Genomic DNA, 25,725 nt, shown 5'->3' on the forward strand with positions numbered 1-25,725 from the left:
CACATCGTCCACTGTCAGCCAATTACACCGTGGCAGCGTATTTGAAGCTGAATGAGCTAGAGCGTGGAGAGTTACTTGAGCTGTTATGAGGAGTCTCTCTCATTTGTCGGGTGTCTGAGTTCAAAAGGGGGTTATCATGTCCATTTTGATGAAACATGAGCGTCAACGCTTCACTTTACTTCATCATCATTTCATCATAAACCATCTGACGTTCACTGCTGCATAAAGGCTTCGTACTCGATATCTAATTCACGCTGGTGAGATGGCGCATGGCTCTTGGTTGTATGTGTGACTCCCGGTGGTGGAAGAAACTTTCACCACTAGCAACCCGCAACGGGAGGAAACATTATTAGACTTTGCTCCAATGGCCCAATTAAACTGCAAACCTCTCTGGAGCGTCCGATGTAATGAGGGCACATGGCACTCTCGACGGTGATCTGTTTGTCGTATTTGGAAGTTATGCTCCCTCCCCCCCTCCTCCCTCCCCTGGGTGTTATTCGACAGGAGTGGGCTATGTGCCGGTACAAGTTTTCACCCTCTACCTTCTGTCACAAAACGCAAGAGAAAAGTGACACAAAAAAAGGAAACACATCCATTACAGTCACCTAGACGTAATAGCTTAAGAGATAATTCTCACACAAAGCGAGGAGGGAGACTTCCGTGCGCGGAGAAGGCAAAACGTTTCCAGTTAAGCGGGGGGTGAACCTGCTCCATGGGGTTTTCCAGCCAATAATGTCGTAAGGGTCTATCTTGCTTCAGAATATGTCTACTTGTCTGTAGGGGTATGCGTCCTTGATAGTTCTAATTGTTTTCGAATGTCTTCGAAAATGTCCGTTAAGTTCTCATATGGGCCTTATATATGAAAAACTCAAGGAGGAAGATCAGGATTTAAGATCCCGTTGAGCACGATGTTTTCAGAGACGACACATAACCTCATTTTTGTTGTGGATAGAGAAGAAAGTCGAATTTGTCCTTTTCATTGGACCCATCGTGGTATTTTACTTCAGCGATTTAGGGAAACCATGTCAAGCCCAAAGACGAATGGTCAAACAGGGGATTTGAATCATAGACCTCCCAAATGCGATGCCAGTGCCTTACCACGGAACCAGTCCGCTGGGTTTATCTCTTGAAATCCAGTGAAGAACCCGCTTGGAAGAAGCATATTCATTCCCTACTTTGTAATTCTTCTTCGACTTACAACGGAACATACCCAGAGATTTTAATTAGGCATGTTGAAAACAGTCTGACAACGTATTGTGTACAGCTTATTTTCCAAAAATGCTATTTCAGAAACAACCTTATATATATATATATATATATATATATATATATATATATATATATATATATGGATGTAAATAGCTTGAAAGCTTCTTTAATTGATGTTGTAACAAAAGTTTATATTTTCCAGAATTAATTAATGGTGGTGTGGAATTTTGCAAAATTACATATTGTTACTAAATTCGAGTATACACTTTTCAAGAACGTTAATTACGTATCAACTTTCATTCGAGAAACATTTTTATATCATCATTTCGAAGATATTCTCTTCAAATCTAATACGCCAAATTACCTTCAGTGTGTGTTTCATGCCTTAGAAGGGAAATCGGTCACAAACAAAGAAATGCGTGTTGCATTGTTTTGTCTCCTCTACACACCCGGCAAGCTTAATCAAGATCATTTATTGATACTTATTAATGTTGTGTTGTCAGCTGTATTAATTGTTTTCCACTTTAAATACCCTCGATATGAAAACCACAATCGTCAGCCACAAGGATGCGAGAATCACTATAGATAAGTTCCAGCATTTTTCTGGTTGAAGATAGCGATATGTGCTTTGAAATTACGTACAACTGAATGGAAGTTATACTTCACACCTCGATATTTGTGACCAGACTACTACAAGAGTGTTACGGTAACTAACTGGATAAATCTTTCTGTTATGTTTACGTTAACGCTGTGCTTCTTGGTTGAGGTATTTTACAAAGCTGACCATTCAGTGAGGCTACTGTTGCACTGATCCTAACACACCGAAGTGTTCTGCATCAAAAAAAACCTCATCTGACGGATTTATGATAGGCTCTATACGGTATCAAAACATTACAGCGTCAACATGTCAGAATCGTATCAACAATTTAAGGAGGATTTTCGCACGGATTACCAATGCATCCCAAAATCTAGGCTAGTCAAGACGCTGGGTGAGCGGATTTATTGATAGTTAACAGATTAACACATAGCGTGTCACGCAAAACAAGGCAAGTTCGTATTTACAAGCAACAATAACTTGTCAGGCACTGAATATCGCAGAATGGTCGTATCTTTTCAGGATGTTTGGATGTTGATAAAGCACGAATCACCTGAGGAACCAGTCCTGAAGAATCGTATTGTGGAGAATCTACATTTCAATCAACTTCTGTATATTCAACGTTAGGACTCCGTGGGCTCCCCTAAATCACTTAAGAGAAACGCAAGCTAGGTTTCTTCGATAAAGTCATGGAGAATTTCTTTTACCTTCCTTCTACAATCCGTACTGTTTCTGCTACCATAGCGTTTTGAAATACTTCTCGGAAACAGAAAAAAAAACGGAGTGCTCAAGAGCAATGTACTTTTGAGAATAAAATACGACTGAATTACCTAGTTAAAACTGCAAGTCTCTAAAATAGTACGATTGAGTAAAATACAAAGATCGATTTAGCAGGAGGAACTACACTAACTGACGGTTTTCGTTACGGGGAGGTTTCTGGTTAAAACATAACAATAAGAGTGGAAAATTGTTTGCTGGAGTGCAGCTGTCGATAATGCCTATGAAAAAGTTCCTTATCGACCAGGTGAAAGAGCACTCATTGCGGTTTGGGAGTAGTATACGTCAGTTAATAGCTCATTTTTGATTAACTGTTGTTTCTGATTTTCGCTATCGTATCCGACATTTCATGTGTTTATAATAAAACAATGCGATCTTAAGAATGTTCTACGTGGCCTAGTGATTCTTGCCTTTATGCTGGCTTGGCAGCCTTTTCTAATAGAGCAGCGACAGCCTTAACAGGGATCGATACCAGGATGCTGACACTCTTGCCGCCACCTAGAGTAACGAACATGTCCAGGCTGCGTTACCAGCGATGTGGCGGCGCAACGCTACCAGAGAAACAGTTTTTATACTGTATAACAATAGGACTCAGCTTTTTCATCATCAGTGTTTCGACCGAATGGTAGCTCTCCAGATGGATCTACTGAATGCTAATTTCTTCATTTCTGCATAATTAGAGTCTCCCACATTATGTATAGTTTGTTTTAAATATGCCAGTCCCCGTATTCTTCGGGCTATCTTCACTTGTAATCTTCCTTCAAGAACATCTACAAGAAAATGGTTGTATCGTATTTTGTGGTGAATCCACTTATGTCTTCTTCGTTCTGCAGTTTTCTTATATAACCTTTCTTAGCCAATCCTTTGCAGCATTTCCTGGTTGATGGTTTCAATGTCCTCTTTATCTTGAACAGACGTCACTAGCGCATACCTCAAATGCTTCAAGGGATTTCATTTTTCCCCCTGTTGTCTGTGTTTCACAGTCATATAGGATTCCGCTCCAATTGCGGCTCTTAACAGCCGTTTACTTTTAGTCAGTATTCATGATGTTTGAACAAATCATTTTTCTTTTATTCATGAACATGGTTTTCGCTCATCCAATTCCTTATGCGACCTTTGCTTCTTCCTTCATATGTCTCATTTCCTAAATATTCGTATCATATTGTACGTTTTATTTTATTTCTATAATTTAGATGTGCATTTCTTTTGCTCCCTGCTTTATCTGCCTTCAGTTGTCTTACTTCCTAATTATTTTTATTACCTTGCTTGTTTTAATTTCTCCTTCTGATGCGTATTTCCTCTGGCACACGAGAATTTCCACCTTTTTCAACTAATTTCAATTCTGTACTCATTGTTTGTTACTACATCCATAACTTCTACGATTCTTAGCAGATTTCCTTCATGTGGAGCTATCACAGCTATGTCATCCGTAAACCCAAGCAGCTGTATTCTTTGCCCTTTTATACTGACACTTCTTAGTTAGTAATCGGTCTGAAATTTGTAATGAATACTAAAGGTAGCACGAATCAAGAATGAAGTTTAAGTAGCTGAGACAAAGAGTAGATGGGCCACAGAATAAATAAACAGAAGAGTAAATATGATAGTGTTTGCTGCAATAAATAGTTTGCGAAACAAATCATTCAACTTTCCTGAACTGAGAGGCTCACTGCCACTTTGTATTACCAATTTTGACTTACGAGAGTGAGACAGAGACTTTTAGTGCGAAAATTATGTAAAAATAGCTGATTACTGCCCACAAAGGCACGAGAGATGCTTGTTTGAAATTACTCATAGAGGCAGGAAAACAGTGACATGAATCAGGCACAGGCGGGAGTCTTCGCTGACTTCGGAAAGTTAACTACTTAGTGGAGAGTGTGTGGATGAGATATGGAAACATCCAGTAGTAGTATCGGTGCTATTCGTTGAAGTCTGTGTTATATGCGTGGAAATATGGAACAATCCTTTATCCACCGAATATGACGGCCTCTAATTATCATCGGCGCCACATATAATTTTAAGTAGGCCTCTACTTCAGGCGGAAAGTTTTTAGTTTTCATAAACAAGAATGAACATTTGCGTCACGTTAAAACTGTGTGCTGTACCATGACCCGAAATCAGATTTGTCTTTACTGAGCAGGAGTTTGTCTTATGTTGATCGTGTCCAGCGATGTAATAGTCTTGCTAAACAAGTTACTTGAATGTTGTTGCTGTGCAGAAGATTTATGTACTGCTTAAATAAAATAGAACACCTTCAAACAGACGAAGTATTTCAGATGGTATTGCAATTACACGTCGGATATGGAGCAAATGAACTTCCCTTCATAAGGTGTCTATAGAATTTTGAATATGTTCACTCAAAAGAAAGCAGATGTAGTATCCGTAATATTCAGGCGCTTGACCTGAGAATATTTTAATCAGTTAACATCTATTGTAGGCCTTTATCAAAACAGCTTTTATCACTCTTTCTCAGGTATTTCGCCCTATTATTGGCTCACACAGTCGAGCTACTCAGTCTCGCACAACTGGGGAAGAGAGACACAGTGTAACATACCTACTCATAGCTTCACCGAGCGAGGTGGTGCAAACTGCACTTGCATTATGCAGATTGACGGCTCAAATCCCTGTCTGGCCATCCATATTTAGGTTTTATGTGATTTCCCTAAGTCGATAAATGCCGGGGTAGTTCCTTTGAAAAGGGTACGTCCGATTTCCATCACCACCCTTCTTCCCTAATTCGAGCTCCATCTCTAATTGCCTCGTTGTCGACTGTACGCTAAACTCTAACCTTTGTTTTCTTCGAATACCGCGCTATAATGCAATATGAGATTTAGATGGTTTATCACCAAGTGAATTCGATAATGCTTTACGTTTACGGCCTCCAGCAGCCTGCATCCATACTATTCCTGTAATTATTTGCTGTCATCTACTCACCTCTAATTAGGTCACCGTCTTACTATTTCTAATTTCCTGGAATCCACCAAAAGTAGTTTCTTGACTGTTCTAAGCTTCCATTCGCCAGGCTACATGTTCCCATTTCCATTACACTTTCATTACAATCACAATTACGTCATAAACTCCAGTCTGATACCTCATCTATTTGTTTGTTTTTCTGTCTGTCCTACGTATTACCAACATGTGTTTCTTCTCTGCTCGTTGCTTATCTGCAGTTTTTGAATGCTTTCCGCATTTACTACCACCCATATGGAAAGTTCCGTGACTGATTTTATACCTAGCATATCAACGACGTCAGCTCAGTATCTGGCAGCTTGAACCAACAATTTTAAACAACAGATGTGCTGTCGACCGGCCACATGTGAGTAGTGTCAAGTAGTGGAGTATTGTGTCAACGTTGGCGTGTCAGAGACGGTAACCGAGCAGTATCTTAAAAATTCAAGACATTCTCCACAACTCTTTAAAGAAGAGATAAGTGTGCGCAAAAGTTATCCCATACACCTTGACTTCTGGAAAAAAAAAACCGGCCTTCTGCGACTTGATAAATACGCGGACAGTTCCTTTCTGGAAAAATTCATCACAGGCTACGAGACTTGATGTTATCAACACGAACCTACCAGAAAACGACAAAGTGCTGGAATTCACATGAAATATCAACGCTTTGACGACATAACCGACGTTCAAGCCATTGTAACGGGCGAGTTGACCAATATCCCAAAGATAGACTTTTATGACAGTTTCACACATGATTGCGGGAAATCAATTGGAGGGAGTCTGTAAAATACCTCAAACATTTAAACACTATATTAACGTTTCTCTACTTTTTATTAATCCAGTCTCAAAACTTTTTGGACTGATGAACTACATACTAACTGCAAACTTTCAGTTTCCGTCAGAACGCAAACTTAGTTTTTTAAATCCTATTTGGTTTATCAAAAGCACTCCAGGGCATTTGTACTTTTCCGTCCGCTCAGTTTTGCTCTTCCATGAGTCTTTTTATAAATTATTTTGAGGTCTGCTTTCGACTTGTTCTACTGAGTTGTACCATTAATTGTTGAAGTTCAGTTGCTGTAGTGGCAATCATTGGAATTACTTCAGCAAGACGAATGTGGTTCAGTTATATCCGGCTAATACGTGCTCCTTTGGCCTTTTCTTGCTTTATCTATCTAAAAATTTTCGTTATGATTTCTAAAGTAAAGGGAGTGATATGAAATCATCTTACCTTGCTCATCTTCTAGTTTTCAATTTCCCACTACGCAAATGAAATATACAAATTTATCCAACACCCTATTTTGAAATGGTTCTAGTAAGAACAACCTGCGATGGATTGAGAATGAGAAAGATTAGTGTCTCACATCTCTTAAACGAGTTCGAATCGTTTTAATAGGACTAACTGGTTCTGACCCCGATAGCTTACTCAGCGTCGGACCTAGTCCACCACCAGAAGCAATAAAAAGAACAACAATCAACGCAATATGACGCTGTGTAAAAAACAGGAAAGTCTTTTTCATTTTCAGTAATGATTACAAACATTGTTTTGGGATGCAGAGAGGTTTCTTCGTGCTGGTCTTCTTACAGTAAGGGAAATTGTAACGAATGGATATCATGCACGTCGTCTGAACAATTTGAATAATGAAAGAACAATTGTATAAAAGGATGTTTTTAACCGTTAGTCAAATATTTTTAATCATTAGTCACTGGCATGTAAACGGCCTCTGAAAAGAGGAAAGCTAAGTTATTTGAAGTGGAAAATGTGGAAGATTTATAATTTTCAACAGGTGCGGCACATTTTGAATTCAACTTACGCCCACATCAAGAGAAATTTGGGACTGGAAACTTTTTGAATCAAATGAAGAGGCTCTGGAAATCGTAGGCGGGTATTTACCAGACCTTCCAGAATTGTACTGAAGGAACGAAACATGTTCTCGAAAAAAATAATGGAGAAGGGGCACTGACCTGAAGCATACGCAGAGAAATAAGTGTTTGTCTTACGGTGCACCCTTATTCACTTTAAATGCGCATAACCTGATGGTGAGACTGAAGTAGCTTTTTATGGCATTCCCATTATTTCGCTCGTTCTATGTGAATCCCTCTAAGAGACATTGAGGGAAAACACTAGAAAGTGCACAGCCGTTCAGAAAAAAGGAGACGGAAGCGCGCGAGCAGGAAAGGAAACTGGAGCACAGTGAGGCGAAAATGGAAGTTGTAGGCAGTGTGTATACGATCGCTCACATATCTTTCGGCAGCCTGACAGCACGTAACTCGCCAGTTCGGCCGAGGACGAAGAGTAATCCGGCAGCGGCATGTGCGGGGCGCATTAAACGAGTTCTGCCGCCGCTCTGGCGCCGCCGCTGAATTGCGCGGCTACTGTTGTAATTGGATGGGCGAGGATTACGCTCGCAGCGGTTAGCGTCGACGCGTCGCTAGGCAGCTGTTTTCTGGCTTCGCCGCAGCAGCCCCTGTACTGGGAGCCAGGGCGTTAACGAAGCAAATGAACAAAGCCGCTTGTCCATTTTGCAAGAAGAAGACGTGTTTTTGGAACTTGTTTCGTAAATGTCAGATGGACATCTTAAATTTTCCAGAAGTTTCAAAATTCTGCTGTCTAGATTCACGTTGAGAATCGTGTGGAACGATATGGTTCAAATGGCTCTGAGCACTATGCGACTTAATTTCTGAGGTCATCAGTCGCCTAGAACTTAGAACTAATTAAACCTAGCTAACCTAAGGACGTCACACACATCCATGCCCGAGGCAGGATTCGAACCTGCGACCGTAGCGATCGCTCGGCTCTAGAGTGCAGCGGCTAGAACCTCAAGGCCACTCCGGCCGGCCCGTGTGGAACGTCTCAGATACACTGAGGTGACAAAAGTCATTGGATAGAGGTATGCACATATACAGATGGCGGTAGTGCCGCGTACCCAAGATACAAAAGGGCAGCGCGTTAGCGGAACTGTCATTTGTACTCAGGTGATTCATGTGAAAAGATGTCCAACATTATTGTGGCCGCACGACAAGAATTAACAGACGTAGAACGCGGAATGGTAGCTGGAGCTAGACCTATAGGACATTTCACTTCGGAAATCGTTAGGGAATTCAATATCCCGAGGTCGACAGTATCAAGAGTGTGCTGAGAATATCAGATTTCAGGCATTGCGTCTCGCCATGGACAACATAGTGGCCAACGACGTTCACTTGACGACCAAGAGTAGAGGCGTTTGCGTAGAGTTGTCATTGCTAACAGACAACCAACATTGCGTGAAACAATCGCAGAAATCAACGTGGGGCGTACGACGAACGTATCCGTTAGGACAGTGTGGCGAAGGCAGCAGGCAATGGCTTTGGTAACAGCAGGACATCGTCTGCAGCGCATCTGCTGCGCTCGTTACCATGTCGGTTGGGCTCTAGACGACTGGAAAACAGTGGCCTGATGAGATGAGTCCCGATTTCGGTTGGTAAGGTCTCATTGAAGATTTCAAGAGTGGCGCAGGCCTCACGAAGTTGCGGATCCAATTTGTCAACAAAGCACTGTGCAAGCTGGTGGTAGTTTCATAATGGTGTAGGCTGTGTTTACGTGAAATGGACTAGGTCCTCTGCATATTCGGCTACTTGGAGACCATTTTCATTTATAGACGTCATGTTCCCTAACAACGATGGATCTATTATGGCCGGCCGCGGTGGCCGAGCGGTTCTAGGCGCTTCAGTCCGGAACTGCGCGACTGCTACGGTTGCAGGCTCGAATCCTGCCTCGGGCATGGATGTGTGTGATGTCCTTAGGTTAGTTAGGTTTAAGTAGTTCTAAGTTCTAGGGGACTGATGACCTCAGATGTTAAGTCCCATTGTGCTCAGAGCCATTTGAACCATTTTGATCTGTTATGAATGACAATGCGCCGTGTCGCAGGAACACAACTGTACGTGACTGGTTTGAAGAATATTCTGGACAAGTCGAGCGACTGTTTTAGCCACCGAGATCGCCCTACACGAATCACATAGAACATTTATAGGATATACTCAAGAGGTCAGTTCATGCACAAAATCGTGCACCGGCAATACTTTCGCAATTTCGGACGGCTATAGAGGCAGCGAGGCTCAGTATTTCTGCAAGGGACTTCCAAGGACTTGTTGAGTACATTGCCCGTACAGTTGCTCCACTACGCCGAACAAAAGGATATCCCACACGATATTACGAGGTATCCCATCAATTTTGTCACCTCAGAATATGTTGGCCATAGAAAAGCTGAAAGGTCAATGAACTGTGAATTTTTCGACCATAGCCACTGAGCTATTATGGTTTTCCTTTTAAATTATCGATAAACCGGTTACGATGCTCGTTTTGGTCAGGTAATCTTTCAGTCACCATCAATGGACAGGAAAGAAATTCAAGATTTTCCGTCTCGTCCAGCAGGAGGATATTAGAGACGGAACGCCTTGCCATATTGGACTGGGATGGGGTAGGTAATATCCTGATATTGTACGTAAGACATTTACAAAAAGCATGTAAAACCTAAATCCGGAGGTAAGCTGGGGACATTAATCCAGTTATCCTAAAATGCGACATCGGACGGTCGGTTAGTGAATGTCGTCACTCATTGGAAACTTTGAATAACGAGCTGACATGCATCACCACAGACCGAAAAAAGTACCTTATGCAAGTAAAGTGTTGTAATTATAGTGAGCTGGCAATCAACTTTATCACAGCAAATGGCCGATGCATGAATTTTCAGCGGAGATTAAGTGGAAAGATTACAGTCTCTACGCGGATCAGAATAACAAAGTGACTCACAACCATAACAACCAGTGAGAGACTATACTTGACAGCCTCTGTTGCTGGATCCGCCGTTGCCAGTTGCTCTGTGGACGACAATTATGGCCCCTAACGTAGCTGTTACGATTAGTTTTCGTCGCACTATCTATTCTTTTCTGATTTTTCTTATAAGACGCAAAATTATGTCCGCAGCTAATTACTAACGTGAGCATCACAATCACAAGACTATTTGAACCTGCAAGGGGAACACAGTACTGCATTTCAGCAGAAAACATACAAAGGAACTGAGTACTGAATTTCGCAGCCGTTTCTCTTTTTTCCACACTGGCTGTGCGGATAACAACGAGCAATCGACATCGCCCTTTTCCCTGTCTAACTGTTGATTTTTTTGGTATTATGATGCAGGTGTAATATCCTATCAGTGTCTTTTTAACGACAGACCGAATTAAAGCTCTTTTGGGTGAGAATATTAATTTGTCGAAACAGAAGATGCAGGATTCGTCTGCACTAACTATGCGAATCTACTGAAAACCTAGATCAGAGTCATACAGGTAGGTGGAAACTATTTCTCTCGAATACGAGTCCAAAGTCTTAACCACTTCCCTAGCTGCACATATGCTAATCGGTAGGCAAGGAAAGAAGCGGAATTTGTCATACAGAGTAGACGTAATGCACAGCAGATACGCTGCAACATCTAGGCGATCTCCGTGTGGCCGAAATACGCCTCGGGAGCTTTTGGAACGTAAGGAACGATTGAGGATTTGTGTTTTCCTCGTTTAGTGGTGACTGTTGTGAATGCTCGCAACTCGAAACAGTTAAGATCGCCCATGATTTTCAATGGCATGTAGACAATAACAGCAGGTTTGCTACAGCCCTTGTCTCCTTGGTGTTCTCCATTCCCGCCACAAATAGGTAGACCACAATTTATGGATATACCAGGAAATTCGAGTCAGCAACTGGTGTCCTTACTGCTATAGTGTGTCAGCATTCTGTGCGAACCGCATTTCCGAGTTTGTACTGAAACTATTGCGCACCGTTTTACCTTCCCCTCACCAGCGCATTACTTTATGAAGCACATAAAACGTCTTTACAAGAATTTCTGTATGTTGCCTTCTTCATACACCCATCACAAGTGCAGCTTGATAGAGTAAAAACCTATAAATGCCGTCATGTTGTAGCAACAGTTTTTATTAAAGTATCTTTTATTTAGTTGCTCGTTTTGGCATGATTTCCTAATGTTGAGAAAGTTTCTCGGTGCGTCAGATTATTTCATTAATATCAATTGGTTTATAGCTTGATATCTTGTTCTCAGTTTCAGTAGTTATTGGTATAACTGTTCCGATGTGAATGCACGATTTTTTTCTGAACACCAAACTTTCCTCTAATATCTGTACTTTTAGCTATACCGTCAGGTAAAGTACACTTCATTGGAACTTCTCACCAGAGTGGCATTTTGATTTTAGAATGGATAATTCCGACGATATGACGACGTAGCGCTACACACGTTGCTCCTTGTTTTCTAACATGGCTATTCTAATTAATTTAGTGTTATGTGAAGTTAACATCACGAATAATTTTAATTTTGATAGGCAAAGACAGCAGCAAATACGCTCCATTTACTTGTAATAATATGGAGTGTCATAGCTATATATAACTTTCCTTATATGTGACTTCATCTCTAATGTGATGTTCGAAGGTTTCCGTTTGCATTTGGAATAGAGGATAGGATATGTTTATTTTTCGCACTTGTATTACCTGTTACAAAATTAAGTATATTAAGCTTAATTAACAAAACGAGCGTTTTTCTTTCAGCTCAAGGTCCGGCTAGTCTGTATCCGACCCAAATATACGGATGATAGAGCTCATGTCTGAAGCAACAAACTTCACAAATGAAAACCGTCACACATGTATTTTTGTTTCCCTCCTAAATTAACACTAGAATGGAAATTTTTTCCATTTAACGTACAACTTATTTTCTTGGTATTTATTAAATTCAAGTAGTACTTCTCGATCTATTCTCTCATTTATAATTTTATCAAGGAATTATGTCCCTTGTTACATTGCCACTTTTTTGTAATGGTGGACGAATTAACTTCAGTTAGCTGAAGAATAAACGTCATTGACGATGACGTTTAATAGAAATTTCTGACAACTGGAACAAAAACAGTTCTACACGCTTTCCTTATGAACTTTTCCTGTTGGAAAAAAAACTCTCTTTAAAATACCCAACTAATATGATTAAAAAATAATGACCGCAAAAAAAAGATATGATGATTTTTCAGGGGATCAGATAACTCTAGGTGAAAAATCTATAAAACTAGAGCACTTGTAGCCTTCTTGAGGAATAATACGTGTGTCACAAGATATATGATTCCTCGCAGGAATAAATACTCGAAAAAAATTTTCCCCTTATCGAGAGTTGGTTTCATCTAATAAACGTCTGCTGGGTCGTGTGAACGACTCATCTTGTTTTATGTACTAGCGAAGTGATGTGGTATGAATAAATGAAAGAAGGGGATATGAGCCCTATAGACCACCGTACGTCTAAAGAACGACTGAGTGACCTATTGATGCAGTTATGTGTTTGCAGACAGGGCTTATATGGAAAATAGAGTCGTTTGAAGCAGAAAATACTCACAGAAAATGTGTGTGTATCTGTTGTATTGTGAAAGTGTACGCGAGAGAATGTTGTACAGTGTTGCAGCCAAGAGAACCTCCACTTTTTGTGAGAACCCTGGTGTGGTGGAGCGGCGTGGAGGCGCGGCAGCGCGCTGCCCGACTCACCCTGGCGGCGATGGACGTGGTGGGCTTCTCGAGCAGGTCCCACAGGAACTTCTGGTACTGCGCGCACTTGCCCTCACCGAACTCCTCCTCCTCGCGCTGCCGCAGCGACTCGGCCTCCTTCCGCATCTCCTCGTGCACGTGCTCCTTCCGCTGGTGGTACTTGTGCTGGCAGCACGACTCGAGGTACAGCTCGTCGACGCCCCAGTACTCGAGGTCGTCGCTGAACGCCAGGACGCACATCTCGTCGACGAGATGCAGCTTCCCCGTGCGGTAGAAGTTGAGGATGGAGCTGAAGGACTTGGGGTGGCGGTCGAAGAAGTACTCGTTGTCGACGAGCGAGTAGTCGTCGCAGAGCTCGGAGATGGCCTCGTGCGTGTTGCAGTCGCGCAGGCGGCCGAGGCGCGTGTGCGGCAGGCGCTCCAGCGTCCGCCACAGGACCTCGTGCTTCACGCCGCCCACGTTGATGCACACCCTCCGGTTCAGCGCCTTCGACCTGCGGGCACCGACTGCCACTTATACGGCACGTACGCCCCCTGCTACTAAAGGTACCTACTTCGAGACACCAGTAAACATCATTAAGAAGAACATAAATTATAGGGCAGGACAAATTCAATAGCTTCCGTAATCGTGTGACAATGAAAACAACAAAAACTGGCGTTCTCCTTCGCCTTCTTTTGTTACAGTTCAGCAAAGAATCGCATTAAGATTCCTAACTTAGTTTTCTTTTTTTAAATCGGATTTCTGCTTGATTTGATGTGGACCACCATGAATTCCTCTGTTGTGCCAACCTCTTTACCTGAGGGTCAAGTATTTGTTGGATACATTCCAACCTGTCTACCCCTTCAGTTTCGATTCTCAACAGCTCCCTCAAGTACCGTAGACGTTATTCCCTGGTGTACTGATGTGTTAAAACAAGTAGGGACGCAAGGAGAGAACTAGATTACACTGCACCAAGCCCATTCTCCCTCCCGACATCGTCGCGTCATTTCCGTGTGAAGGCCACCTGTAACCCCGGCTACCTACGCCCCCCCCCCCCCACCCTCACCCGTCAACGTCATAAAGCTGTCTCCTAATGGCGCGCAAGTCCAGTCAAGCGACTTTAATTCGATCATGAGAGTGTCACAATTGTCTCTACTTCGAGGATGAAGGGGCCCCCACTACTTTCGCGCAATATTATCACCATTTTACCCAGTACTCGGTATTTGTTATAAGAAATTATTATTTTTTGTTCAAAAGTGTCCAAACGATCTGACGACGTCACACATACATCATATCGGTGTAACGTCGGTGACTCATGTGACACACACATTGGTAATTTCATGTTAACGTCCATACTTAATTTAGTGCTCAGAAGTACCTATATTATATATAAATGATGAGGTTCTTCATTCGAGGCCTATGCCTACGTGAGAGGATCAGTCGCTCAGCCAGAAGCAGAGTAAGAAAACAGTGGGTCGAGATACTTTGACAGTATAAAACCAACGACGTAATGGAGTAGTCTGCAAAATGTTAGTCGGGTGGCACCAGATCCAGAAATTGGTAGGACTTGGTCAACAACAGGCAAATTGGTACAAAAAATAGCAATTTGATATGACGTCAAATCTGCAAAGGCACTGGACATAGGTTGCAGTAAGATACCTCTACACTATTAAAAAATAAAGACGTCATAGCACAGTCTCTAAAAAGTGGTAGCTCAGTGGCGCCAAATCTGGAAGCTGGTAAAATTGGCAATTTGTTAGGTTGCCGAATCGGTAATTTGGTAGAGAAGACCAGAAATGCAGATGAATCGCAAAAAAAAAAATAAATAAATAAAAAATGATGATTCGGAAATAAATACGTTCCTGTGAAACTTTAAGACCTGTACTATGTGTTATCAAGCGTAACAGTTAGATTGTGCCACTGGCGTCCATATGTGCTGGGGGCATACTTATGAATGTCTGTAACACTCGAACCTATCGAGTCGGTACGGATGGTATCCCGACGTATGTCTTCACAACTGTTGGGAATGTTGCAATATAGGGTGAATTGAAAGGCTTATAGAAGACTGATTTTTACAAAATACAGTGCTATAACGCAATGATTCTAAATAATGTAAATAAATTTATATATGTAAATAAAGACAAAAAAACAGTTATTTCCCCCATGTCCCATTCACACCAAGTATACATACATGCAACATACATACACCGCTCGTACATACACTGAGGTAAGTTGCTTGAAAAGTATAAAAATAATGATGTCGTAACATAGTCTACAAATGATAGTCGAATGGTGTCAAATCTAGAAACTATTAACAGTGGCTGTAGAGCTGGTAAACTGGTAGGGAACCAGATATGGAAACTGGTAAAGGAAACTGATAGGATTCATCAACATACAGGAGTGCCAGTCAACACAATTGAGCACTTTATGCGGATGGGTGTGTGAGTATGTGCGTCTGTGTCTGTGTGTGTGTCTGTGCGTGCATGTGTGTATCTGCTTACTGGGTAAAGTCCATCAATTTTTGCAGAAAAAAATGTGTGCAACGTAAGCAAATAGCTGCCTGACATTATGTGTAGATCTTCGCCCAAACAGTACTCGAATAAGAGCAAATGACAACGTGACATCGTAGCCTGTATACAAAAGTAACCAAGCGATTTGAATTATTCATCAGTCATGCGCCATTACTCTCAGGCAGTAGTTGTAGGTCTTCACTGCTCTTAGGCAATTTGCTCTCCACGTTTGGTCTATGCTCTGTGATGAGACGATTAAATTATGGGTATTTGCTTAAGATATTCACTATACGTATACACCAAAAATGACGTTAGTATGTCGACATGTCGCCCTTTTCAAGTGTGACCAGCCATAAAATGTGGTGGAATTGACCAAAATGCAAGCGTAAAAGAAGAATTGGTAGAATTACTTGCCTGACGTTAAGGTAAATCTCTTTGGCGTAATTGCATGACTGCCTTTAACACGGCTGGTCCCGGCGGAGGTTCGAGTGTTCCCTCGGGCATGGGTGTGTGTGTGTTTGTCCTTAGGATAATTTAGATTAAGTAGTGTGTAAGCATAGGGACTGATGACCTTAGCAGTTAAGTCCCATAAGATTTCGCACACATTTGAACATTTGCCTTTAACACGATTAGGGAACTGCCTCTAGCATAAAGAAAGATAGTTTTACTAACAACCAAAGAGTCGATGCATTGTCTGTGAACATTAAGACATGACCACCAGCCGGCCGCTGTGGCCGAGCGGTTCTAGGCGCTTCAGTCCGGAACCGCGCTGCTGCTACGGTCGCAGGTTCGAATCCTGCCTCGGGCATGGATGTGTGTGATGTCCTTAGGTTAGTTTCGTTTAAGTAGTTCAAAGTCTAGGGGACTTATGACCCCAGATGTTAAGACCTAAAGTGCTTGGAGCCATTTTTGGAACATGACCACCACTCAAGTTTTATAGAATTGCGCACACACACACACACACACACACACACACACACACACACACACACACACACACGCACGCACACACACAAAGGAAGTTCTACACGTTCGAATTCACTTAGCTCCAGTGTAATGCAATGTATTGAGGGCACAGTGCAACCCATATTACATATCATTAGAGGTACACTAAACGCTTAGGGAGCTTGCGGCCATGAAAATCCTACAACCAAAATTTTAGACGTATGAGTCTTCAAGAACCGTATGTCTATGACGTGTCAGGTATATGGCCTACTTTGAAGCAAGCATTTACTATACGAACACGATCAGACCTGCACGTTGGGCCATCAACAAATGTTAGGATCGACATTCTACGGGAATTCTGAGCATGATAGGGAGGGAGGGAGGGAGGGAGAGAGAGAGAGAGCGAGAGAGAGAGAGAGAGAGAGAGAGAGAGAGAGAGAGATCTTCTGGTGGTAATAAGGTGTAATGAATATTGTAAATCCTTAACGAAGTTGACGACAGAATTCTTGAATTATGTTATGATAACTTGCTAGCCTAACCCTGTGAAATTAAGATATGCAACTGGTATGGAAGCAGCAGTGTGAGGTGAGCTCTCAAAGCAGCTGGACGGGCTGCAGTCACTAGTCGGTCTTGCCCGTATCAAGTCTCCACCGCCACCCAAACGGAACCAGTCACATTCTGCATATGGGACTCGCATTAGCTGCCCGCGGCATCTTTTTTGTTTAGTGACGGATAGTTGCTGGGAACGAAGCCAGCCATCAGAATTCGTGTTGCTGCAGTCAGATTGTGATTGTGATATTTTCTGAACTGGAATTTCTGCGATGTCCGACGCTTGTTCTCCAAAAAAAAAAAAAAAAAAAAAAAAAAAAAAAAAGGGTACATGTACCCCAGTTTGTTGAAGGGACACAGCTGCAACTCGTTTTTCCCGGTATTGCAGTATCTGGCTGGCAACGAACGCGCGCCGGCCGCGGTGGTCTAGCGTTTCTAGGCGCTCAGTCCGGAACCGCGCGACTGCTACGGTCGCAGGTTCGAATCCTGCCTCGGGCATGGATGTGTGTGATGTCCTTAGGTTAGGTAGGTTTAAGTAGTTCTAAGTTCTAGGGGACTGATGACCACAGATGTTAAATCCCATAGTGCTCAGAGCCATTTGAACCATTTTTTGAACGAACGCGCGAGCACGTTGCGCCCGCTCGCACCTGTCAAGTAAGTCGCACTAATTGCTAAAGACAATACTTACCGCGTAGTCAGTTTTAATTTCGGAACGGGAAAGTGGCGATTTCTGCCAAGTATAGTTGTGTGTGCATAACCGTTAGTGAAAATAATGAACATGTTACACATAGTCTTGGTTGTATGGCAGTATCCAACGACGGACTGATTTCCACTTCCTCTTTCCATTAATGAATGCTCCTTTATTAAAATGAATACGTCAGATGGTGATTTGGAAATGACGTGTAGAGAACCATCTATGTCAGTGAAATGAAATGAACTGATCGTGTGGCACTGATGACCAGGAAGCCCCATCTGGGGAAGTACGGCCGGCGAGTTAAAAGTCTGATTTCAGGTGACGTCACATTGGGCGATTTGCGTGTCGGTAATCATGAAAGTCTGATGAGGACAACACAACACACAGTCCACGAACAAAGAAAATCTCCAAACCGGCTGGGAATCGAACCCGGGCCTGCTGCATAGTAGGTAAACGCGTCAGCCACTCAACTAAGCAGGCGGACGTCCATGTCAGTATCGCTGTTTGATAGATGCACAAGCATGTTATGTTTTGCGATTCAGCTTCCGTGAGGTCGTTATTATGCGGAAGCAGCACTGATGAATCGCTTTGCAGCCTTTTGCATATCAGTCAGCTACACCGCTGGCATGTACACGCACTGCTAGCCTCTGTTACGTGCAGCCAGAACTTTCCAGCTCGTATGTTTCGAGAGAGAATACCACAGCACTCGGAATTCAAACGAGGAGTTTCTTAAAAATTGCACTACACTCGTAATAAAACAACTCGAGGTAAGTGGACAATGGCCAAATCAGCGAGTTTATTTTTCTCCCTATATTCCTACGTATAGAAGTAGCAGCTTAGCAAATGAAAGGATACTTACCAGTTTACGCTACAATAGAATCTTACAGCTAGGTATGGAACGGATCGTATATTTGACCCCGTGAAAGGCTGTTTAAGTGTTATAAACGCTGAAAAACAGTATTTACAAACCACTCCACTCAACTCTGTGCCAATTTCTTTCATATCGCGCTACTGGAAAACTGATACTGGAGAAAGAAGAAGACTTTGCAGATGTGCAGGAGATGTTTACAAATTGCTTTGAACACAGTGTATGGGAAAATCTGGCTGTGACTGGGAAATATAAAATATTTGCATTTACAGTAAATAGCACTGCAGACTGGTCACGTGTCAGAGTCCTGGCCGAAATCGAATTAAGAATGTTTACTATTTTATAGGTTATATGGAACATTTTCTTATAAACCTCCGTTCCCACATGAATTAGGGTAAAGAAACTGGTTACATTGTATCTGAATGTGGCGGTCTGGACATCGTACACTTAGAAACAGAGAAGCCGTTTGCAGAGCTGAAAACCAACCGAATGAAATGAAATCATCGTATGGTATTGATGATCGAGAGCCCCACTCGTGGAAATTTGGCTGATGAGCTGCAAGACCTTCCAGTTGACGCCACAATAGGCGACTTGCGTTTCGACGATGATTAAATCATGATGAGGACAACACAACACTCAGTCCATTAGAGACAAATCTCCGATCTGACCGAGAGTAGAACTCGGGCTCACTGCATGTCAGTCAGACCAGCTGACAACTCAGCCAATGGGGCGGACTCCAACGGAATAACTACATTTAATGGATACTCAGTGGCAAAAGTTGTAAATCTTAAGATCCACATGCAAATTCTGCAAAAGCGTGTAGCAGAAGAGCTAGTACTTTGCACCGACTAAGATGTGAAGAGTTGCAACAATAGTATCATCTACGAAACAACAGGTGAAATTAAACCCCCCAAACGCTCTCGGCTAGAAGATTTGCAGGAAATAAGGGAAGTAACTGTTAAAGCCATAAAACATATTTTACAGGGAAAAAATAGAAATGTATTACAATTTCAGAATATGCTTTCTTTGGATCTGTAAAAGGTACTGGATACAAAGAATTAGAAGGTTCCAACATTGATTTAAATTTGAACTGGATGTTATTAAAACCACACCAGACAAACCTAAGGAAAGGGTTGTTTTCTGTGTGTGAATGTATATGTAGATCTTAATAAAGTATCTTTATGAGAATATTTGCTTGTCTTATTCTTTAACCTGCCAAAATATCCTTAGAAGTTTCGTACTTGTGATTATCAAGCATGTATTTCAGGTGGAGTAGTTAGGTGCTTGTGTGACCTTGAAAAGTAGTCGAAAATAGATAGTCGAAAGCATAGCGACCCTCGTTTCGTATCTATATACGTCAATAATTATACGCACCGTATGCGGGATTCATCTACTATGTTGCCTCGCGAAACTACATTTTAAGTCTACGTTAACTGATCTTAGACGCTCTCTGTGGTTCTTCACTGCCACGCAGCAATCATAGGAACCAACCATTCGAAAAAAAAGACTTTCTGGTCAGCAATCAGGGGCAGTAATTGGAGCGGAGGAAGATTTCACTCCAAATTAAACAGGAAGACATAAGTACCAGATGTCAAGTATACAGCTACGTTATCTCTCTATGTCGATGTTTAGTATCACACACAGGGCATACAATCAAACGTTAGCCGCATATGTTAACAAATCTCTAACTGCGGATCACAGACATCACGCTCCAAATTGATTACATTTTGCTTTACTGGGTAATCATGTAATATATTTGAGACTTTCAGTTATACAGATATTAATACAGATTGATGTGTGGTCAAAACCGACACCTTCCGGGCACGTAGGACTGATAATTGGTTATACAAATTATCAAACACCGATACTGATGTGGAAGGGTTTCTATTCTTTATTCCCAAATCAGCATGTGTCATATTTGACGTATTTTTTTTTTAATTAATGGAACATTTATAAATGGTGGGAGGGAGTGGAAAGCGATCCGTCGTTGGCTACTGCTGAAGAATCAAAACTATGTGTAAGATGTTTATTATTATTGTTATTAGTGGTTAAGCACTCGAAGCTACACCTGGCAAAATTCACGAACTTCCCATGCTAAAATTAGAGCACAGGTATCTTCTGTAAGTCTTTAAAGTCAGCCTTTATTGCATGGAGTCCAATAGGTGTGAACACATAAACTGGAATACCGTTCTGTAAACTCACCCTTTACAGACTTGATAGGTTCGACGGTTACACAGTTAGGTACAGTGGGAATACAAGCATTGACGCATTTCTCCATTTGGTCTATATTTACCCTGTTGTGCAAATGCTAAACAAATTCCTACTACACCCCTCTTACATATGGACGCCAATGGCACAGTGTACCTGTTGCAATTGATAATTTGTAATAAAGGTCTTTAAGTTTCACAGGAGTGGATGTATTTACATGTCTGTCAATTCTAGTACATCTGCGATTTTGATTTTTCTACCAAGTTCACCGGTTCCGACTTTAGCAACGCACCAACTTGCCGGTGTTGCCAATTTCAAGACTTGGCTCCACTCGACTAACCTTTTCTTACAGACTATGTTATGATGTCGTTATTTTTAGTTATCAGCAAGGCGGACATAATTGAGGCCACAATACTTTTGGAAGATGGTGGAACTGAAAGGTTGAGAAAATGACATTCCTAAGGGCTAACGGTAATGCAGAATGTGAAAGCTCATTTGAAATAAGGTGCACTGAATATGCACATGAATAGCTATCGCTGTTCGTACTCGTACGGAAGGAGGTACATTCACTGTGGCCAGAATGAAATAATTAACGTCTTTGACGTGTGGCCCAACTGCATACTTAGAATCTCCGGGACTAATCAGGCTCCGAAGTGAAATGCTCAGAATAAACTAAGAGTGTTCAAAATTGAAAATACATCAACAAGAGAAAAATTGAATAAACAGGATTTGTCATCAGCCATTCTGAGTCATATACAATTCTCCTGCTCACGCTTGAAGGTGAAATAACTGACCGGAACTCGATGTGGATGAAGATATATCTTTTAGCTCAGTAAATGGAAAACGTTAATTTTAGGTTTCATCTCAGAGCGGCTTCCGGTCGTCGGTGGACAAAGACTAAACTACCACGTTCATAGCCAAAATTCTGTAAACAGTGGGCACTTGAAGACCAAGAAGCAGGATTGGCAATCATGTTACTTTCCCTCATATTCTGAGACGTAAACGTTACCTTCGTCCAGGTCTAATTGGAATTCGACAGTCGAACGTTCTACGACTAGTGCGCACTATGACTTGAAACTTTTCGTGGTACTTCGTCGAAGAAGTCAATATTTTATGTGCAACGGATTAATGACGTATAGTTAGATTAGCCGTCAGCTCGTACCCTCAAAATGAACTACATTAAGATAATATATTGAAGATAAAGGTATAAAGGGAGTCTATGTCTAGCCCCTCCCCCCTCCCCCCCCTATAAAAAAAATTAATAGAGCGTAAAGCAGTGTAAGATTGATGAGAAGAGAGCGCTCACTTCGAAGATTTACATTAAGCATGAATATAACTGCAACATTTGCTTCAATCCAATTATGTTTTGAAATGTGCGTGGATTATTAATGGAGGTCAGAGAATTCTTTACAAAGTATTAGTAAAGTTCATAACCTAAAATAACTATAGTCGCAATACATAACCAGACATGTCTTAATAGATAGCCCAAATGCGTAGTGTTGACCTCTTCCATTTAATATGTAGTGATATGTCTTCTTGACTCGCTCTTGTAGTCGACTGGCTCTACTGCTTCTATAATTAAAGAATGAGCATTATATGTCCATATCTATAACAAGTTGATGAAACAGGTGTTAATAGCAATGGTCACTAAAGTCTGCTCATATTATTTATGAGGTAATAAGATTTCTTACCGCATAATCATGAAAGGTTCGGGGGGTAACGAAGACATGGACCGTGAGTGCGCACGGCCAAGGAGCTGCGGAGGCGGTGGCACCGGAGGCGGCATCGGGGGCGGCGGGGGCGGTGGGGGCGATCCGAATGGCCCATACCGCACCTAATGCCACACCAGTATTATGAGCCACACAACAGTAGCAGAGATAAATCCATTTTTCAGCATACTAGCTAACTTAGGAAGAAAATAAGAATGCTTATCTTTATTTGGGTGAAGCAAAACGTACAAAAAACTGTTCCATCAAATTTTCAGATTTACTTTTTGTATGAGTTAAAGAAATATTTAACATTAAAAGCTGAGGTTAACTGCAAATAGAACTCACTGTTAAGAAATTCTTCCAATCCAAATGTGGCATACAGCAAACCAGTGCTTAACAGTATTGGTTATAAACAGTCTTGGTTGCAATTTTAGTTTTTTTATTTTTCAACAACGCGTTTCGCCTTATTTATGTATCTTCAAGTTAGCCGCCATCTTACTCTGTTACTCGCTGCTGTGAACGGGAACGCGTTATGCAGATCTTGGTGCCTCTCGTGTCCATCCAGAATAGATAACCTGAAGATTCCTGAATAAGGCGAAACGCGTCGTTGAAAAATAAAAAAAACTAAAATTGCAACCAAGACTGTTTATAACCAATCACTGTTAAGAGAAACATTTCAAACTAACAAGAAATATACCCAGAAAAGGACATTTATTAATATCACATACATTAAAATAATTGAAATAATAAGGCACCTTATTCGGGACAATGATTCCATGACGATATTTGTAGGAACATATCATGAGGCAGTCACCAGACGTCCATATACATCGTAAAATTGTTATCAACGGATTGAATTGCAGCAATTAAAAATAATCAGTATAAAGAACGAGGGCTGGGCTGGATTGCTACTTCAACAAAATGGTGCGTTTATTGGGGGAAAGGGGGGGGGGTGAAGATTCAGACACATTTTAAGGTGCGGTGCTTGTCATCTCCGCTGAATCAAAATGTAGTCGGTGGAGCTCTTGAACTTCGTTATCATTCATGTATGACTACGAATGCATGTAAGTTCTTTGCTAATGACCGTAATATCGGTCTGTATGTCGTGTTAAAATACTAACCATTAAATCTAGACCACAATAAAGATGGTGTTTACTTAGCTTTCTGCTGAGAGTAAATTATTTTATCTGTATAAAATAGACTAAAATTAATTCCGATGTATACAGAAATAACGTCACTACTTGTAAGTTGTGAGTATTTTTAACCATTTACTTCATAACTGAAGGGAAGGCGTCAAATTATTGCCAGTTGTTCTGTAACTAAACACGATTTGAAGCTTGGCAAGCTGTAAATATTAAATATTACATAAGAATCACTATAACTCGGAAATGTTTAATTTTCGTTATTGGAGGAATTTAACATATGAGATTTGTCCAATAGGGTGTGACAAAGTAAATGTCAGTTCCACTATCTGGAAGACAGGGAGCACGGTCACAGCATGTATAAAGTACATGAGTTGTTGTTGTTGTGGTCTTCAGTCCTGAGACTGGTTTGATGCAGCTCTCCATGCTACCCTATCCTTTGCAAGTTTCTTCATCTCCCGGTACGTACTGCAACCCACATCCTTCTGAATCTGTTTAGTGTATTCATCTCTTGGTCTCCCTCTACGATTTTTACCCTCCACGCTGCCCTCCAATGCTAAATTTGTGATCCCTAGATGCCTCAGAACATGTCCTACCAACCGGTCCCTTCTTCTCGTCAAGTTGTGCCACAAACTCCTCTTCTCCCCAATTCTATTCAATACCTCCTCATTACTTATGTGATCTACCCATTTAATCTTCAGCATTCTTCTGTAGCACCACATTTCGAAAGCTTCTATTCTCTTCCTGTCCAAACTATTTATCGTCAATGTTTCACTTCCATACATGGCTACACTCCATACAAATACTTTCAGAAACGACTTCCTGACACTTAAATCTATACTCGATGTTAACAGATTTCTCTTCTTCAGAAACGCTCTCCTTGCCATTGCCAGTCAACATTTTATATCCTCTCTACTTCGACCATGAGCAGTTATTTTGCTCCCCAAATAGCAAAACACCTTTACTGCTTTAAGTATCTCATTTTCTAATATAATTCCCTCAGCATCACCTGACTTAATTCAACTACATTCCATGATCCTCGTTTTGCTTTTGTTGATGTTCATCTTATATTCTCCTTTCAAGACAATGTCCATTCCGTTCAACTGCTCTTCCAAGTCCTTTGCTGTCTCTGACAGAATTACAATGTCATCGGCGAACCTCAAAGTTTTTATTTCTTCTCCATGGATTTTAATACCTACTCCAAATTTTTCTTTTGTTTCCTTTACTGCTTGCTCAATTTACAGATTGAATAACATCGGGGAGAGGCTACAACCCTGTCTCACTCCCTTCCCAACCACTGCTTCCCTTTCATGCCCCTCGACTCTTATAACTGCCATCTGGTTTCTGTACAAATTGTAAATAGCCTTTCGCTCCCTGTATTTTACCCCTGCCACCTTTAGAATTTGGAAGAGAGTATTCCAGTCAACATTGTCAAAAGCTTTCTCTAAGTCTACAAATGCTAGAAACGTAGGTTTGCCTTTCCTTAATCTTTCTTCTAAGATAAGTCGTAAGGTCAGTATTGCCTCACGTGTTCCAATATTTCTACGGAATCCAAACTGATCTTCCCCGATGTCGGCTTCTACCATTTTTTCCATTCGTCTGTAAAGAATTCGTGTCAGTATTTTGCAGCTGTGACTTATTAAACTGATAGTTCGGTAATTTTCACATCTGTCAACACCTGCTTTCTTTGGGATTGGAATTATTATATTCTTCTTGAAGTCTGAGGGTACTTCGGCTGTCTCATACATCTTGCTCACCAGAGGGTAGAGTTTTGTCAGGACTGGCTCTCCCAAGGCCGTCAGTAGTTCTAATGGAATGTTGTCTACTCCCGGGGCCTTGTTTCGGCTCAGGTCTTTCAGTGCTCCGTCAAACTCTTCACGCAGTATCGTATCTCCCATTTCATCTTCATCTACATTCCCTTCCATTTCTATAATATTGTCCTCAAGTACATCACCCTTGTATAGACCCTCTATATACTCCTTCCATCTTTCTGCTTTCTCTTCTTTGCTTAGAACTGGGTTTCCATCTGAGCTCTTGATATT

General features: G+C 41.5%; 1 protein-coding gene across 1 annotated transcript in view; it reads right to left on the reverse strand.

Moving 5' to 3' along the window:
* Positions 1 to 25,725, reverse strand: part of LOC126251854 (potassium voltage-gated channel protein Shab) — a 205,086-nt gene that overhangs the window by 145,247 nt on the left and 34,114 nt on the right. The window contains exons 2-3 of the mRNA XM_049952530.1: positions 22,524 to 22,666; positions 13,080 to 13,572 (exon numbers count right to left, since the gene is read on the reverse strand). Coding sequence (XP_049808487.1) covers positions 13,080 to 13,572; positions 22,524 to 22,618 — 588 coding nt within the window. The 5' untranslated portion in view covers positions 22,619 to 22,666. The remainder of the gene's footprint in view (positions 1 to 13,079; positions 13,573 to 22,523; positions 22,667 to 25,725) is intronic.

The sequence above is a fragment of the Schistocerca nitens genome, chromosome 4 (assembly GCF_023898315.1).
Source record: "Schistocerca nitens isolate TAMUIC-IGC-003100 chromosome 4, iqSchNite1.1, whole genome shotgun sequence".
Lineage (NCBI taxonomy): Eukaryota > Metazoa > Arthropoda > Insecta > Orthoptera > Acrididae > Schistocerca > Schistocerca nitens.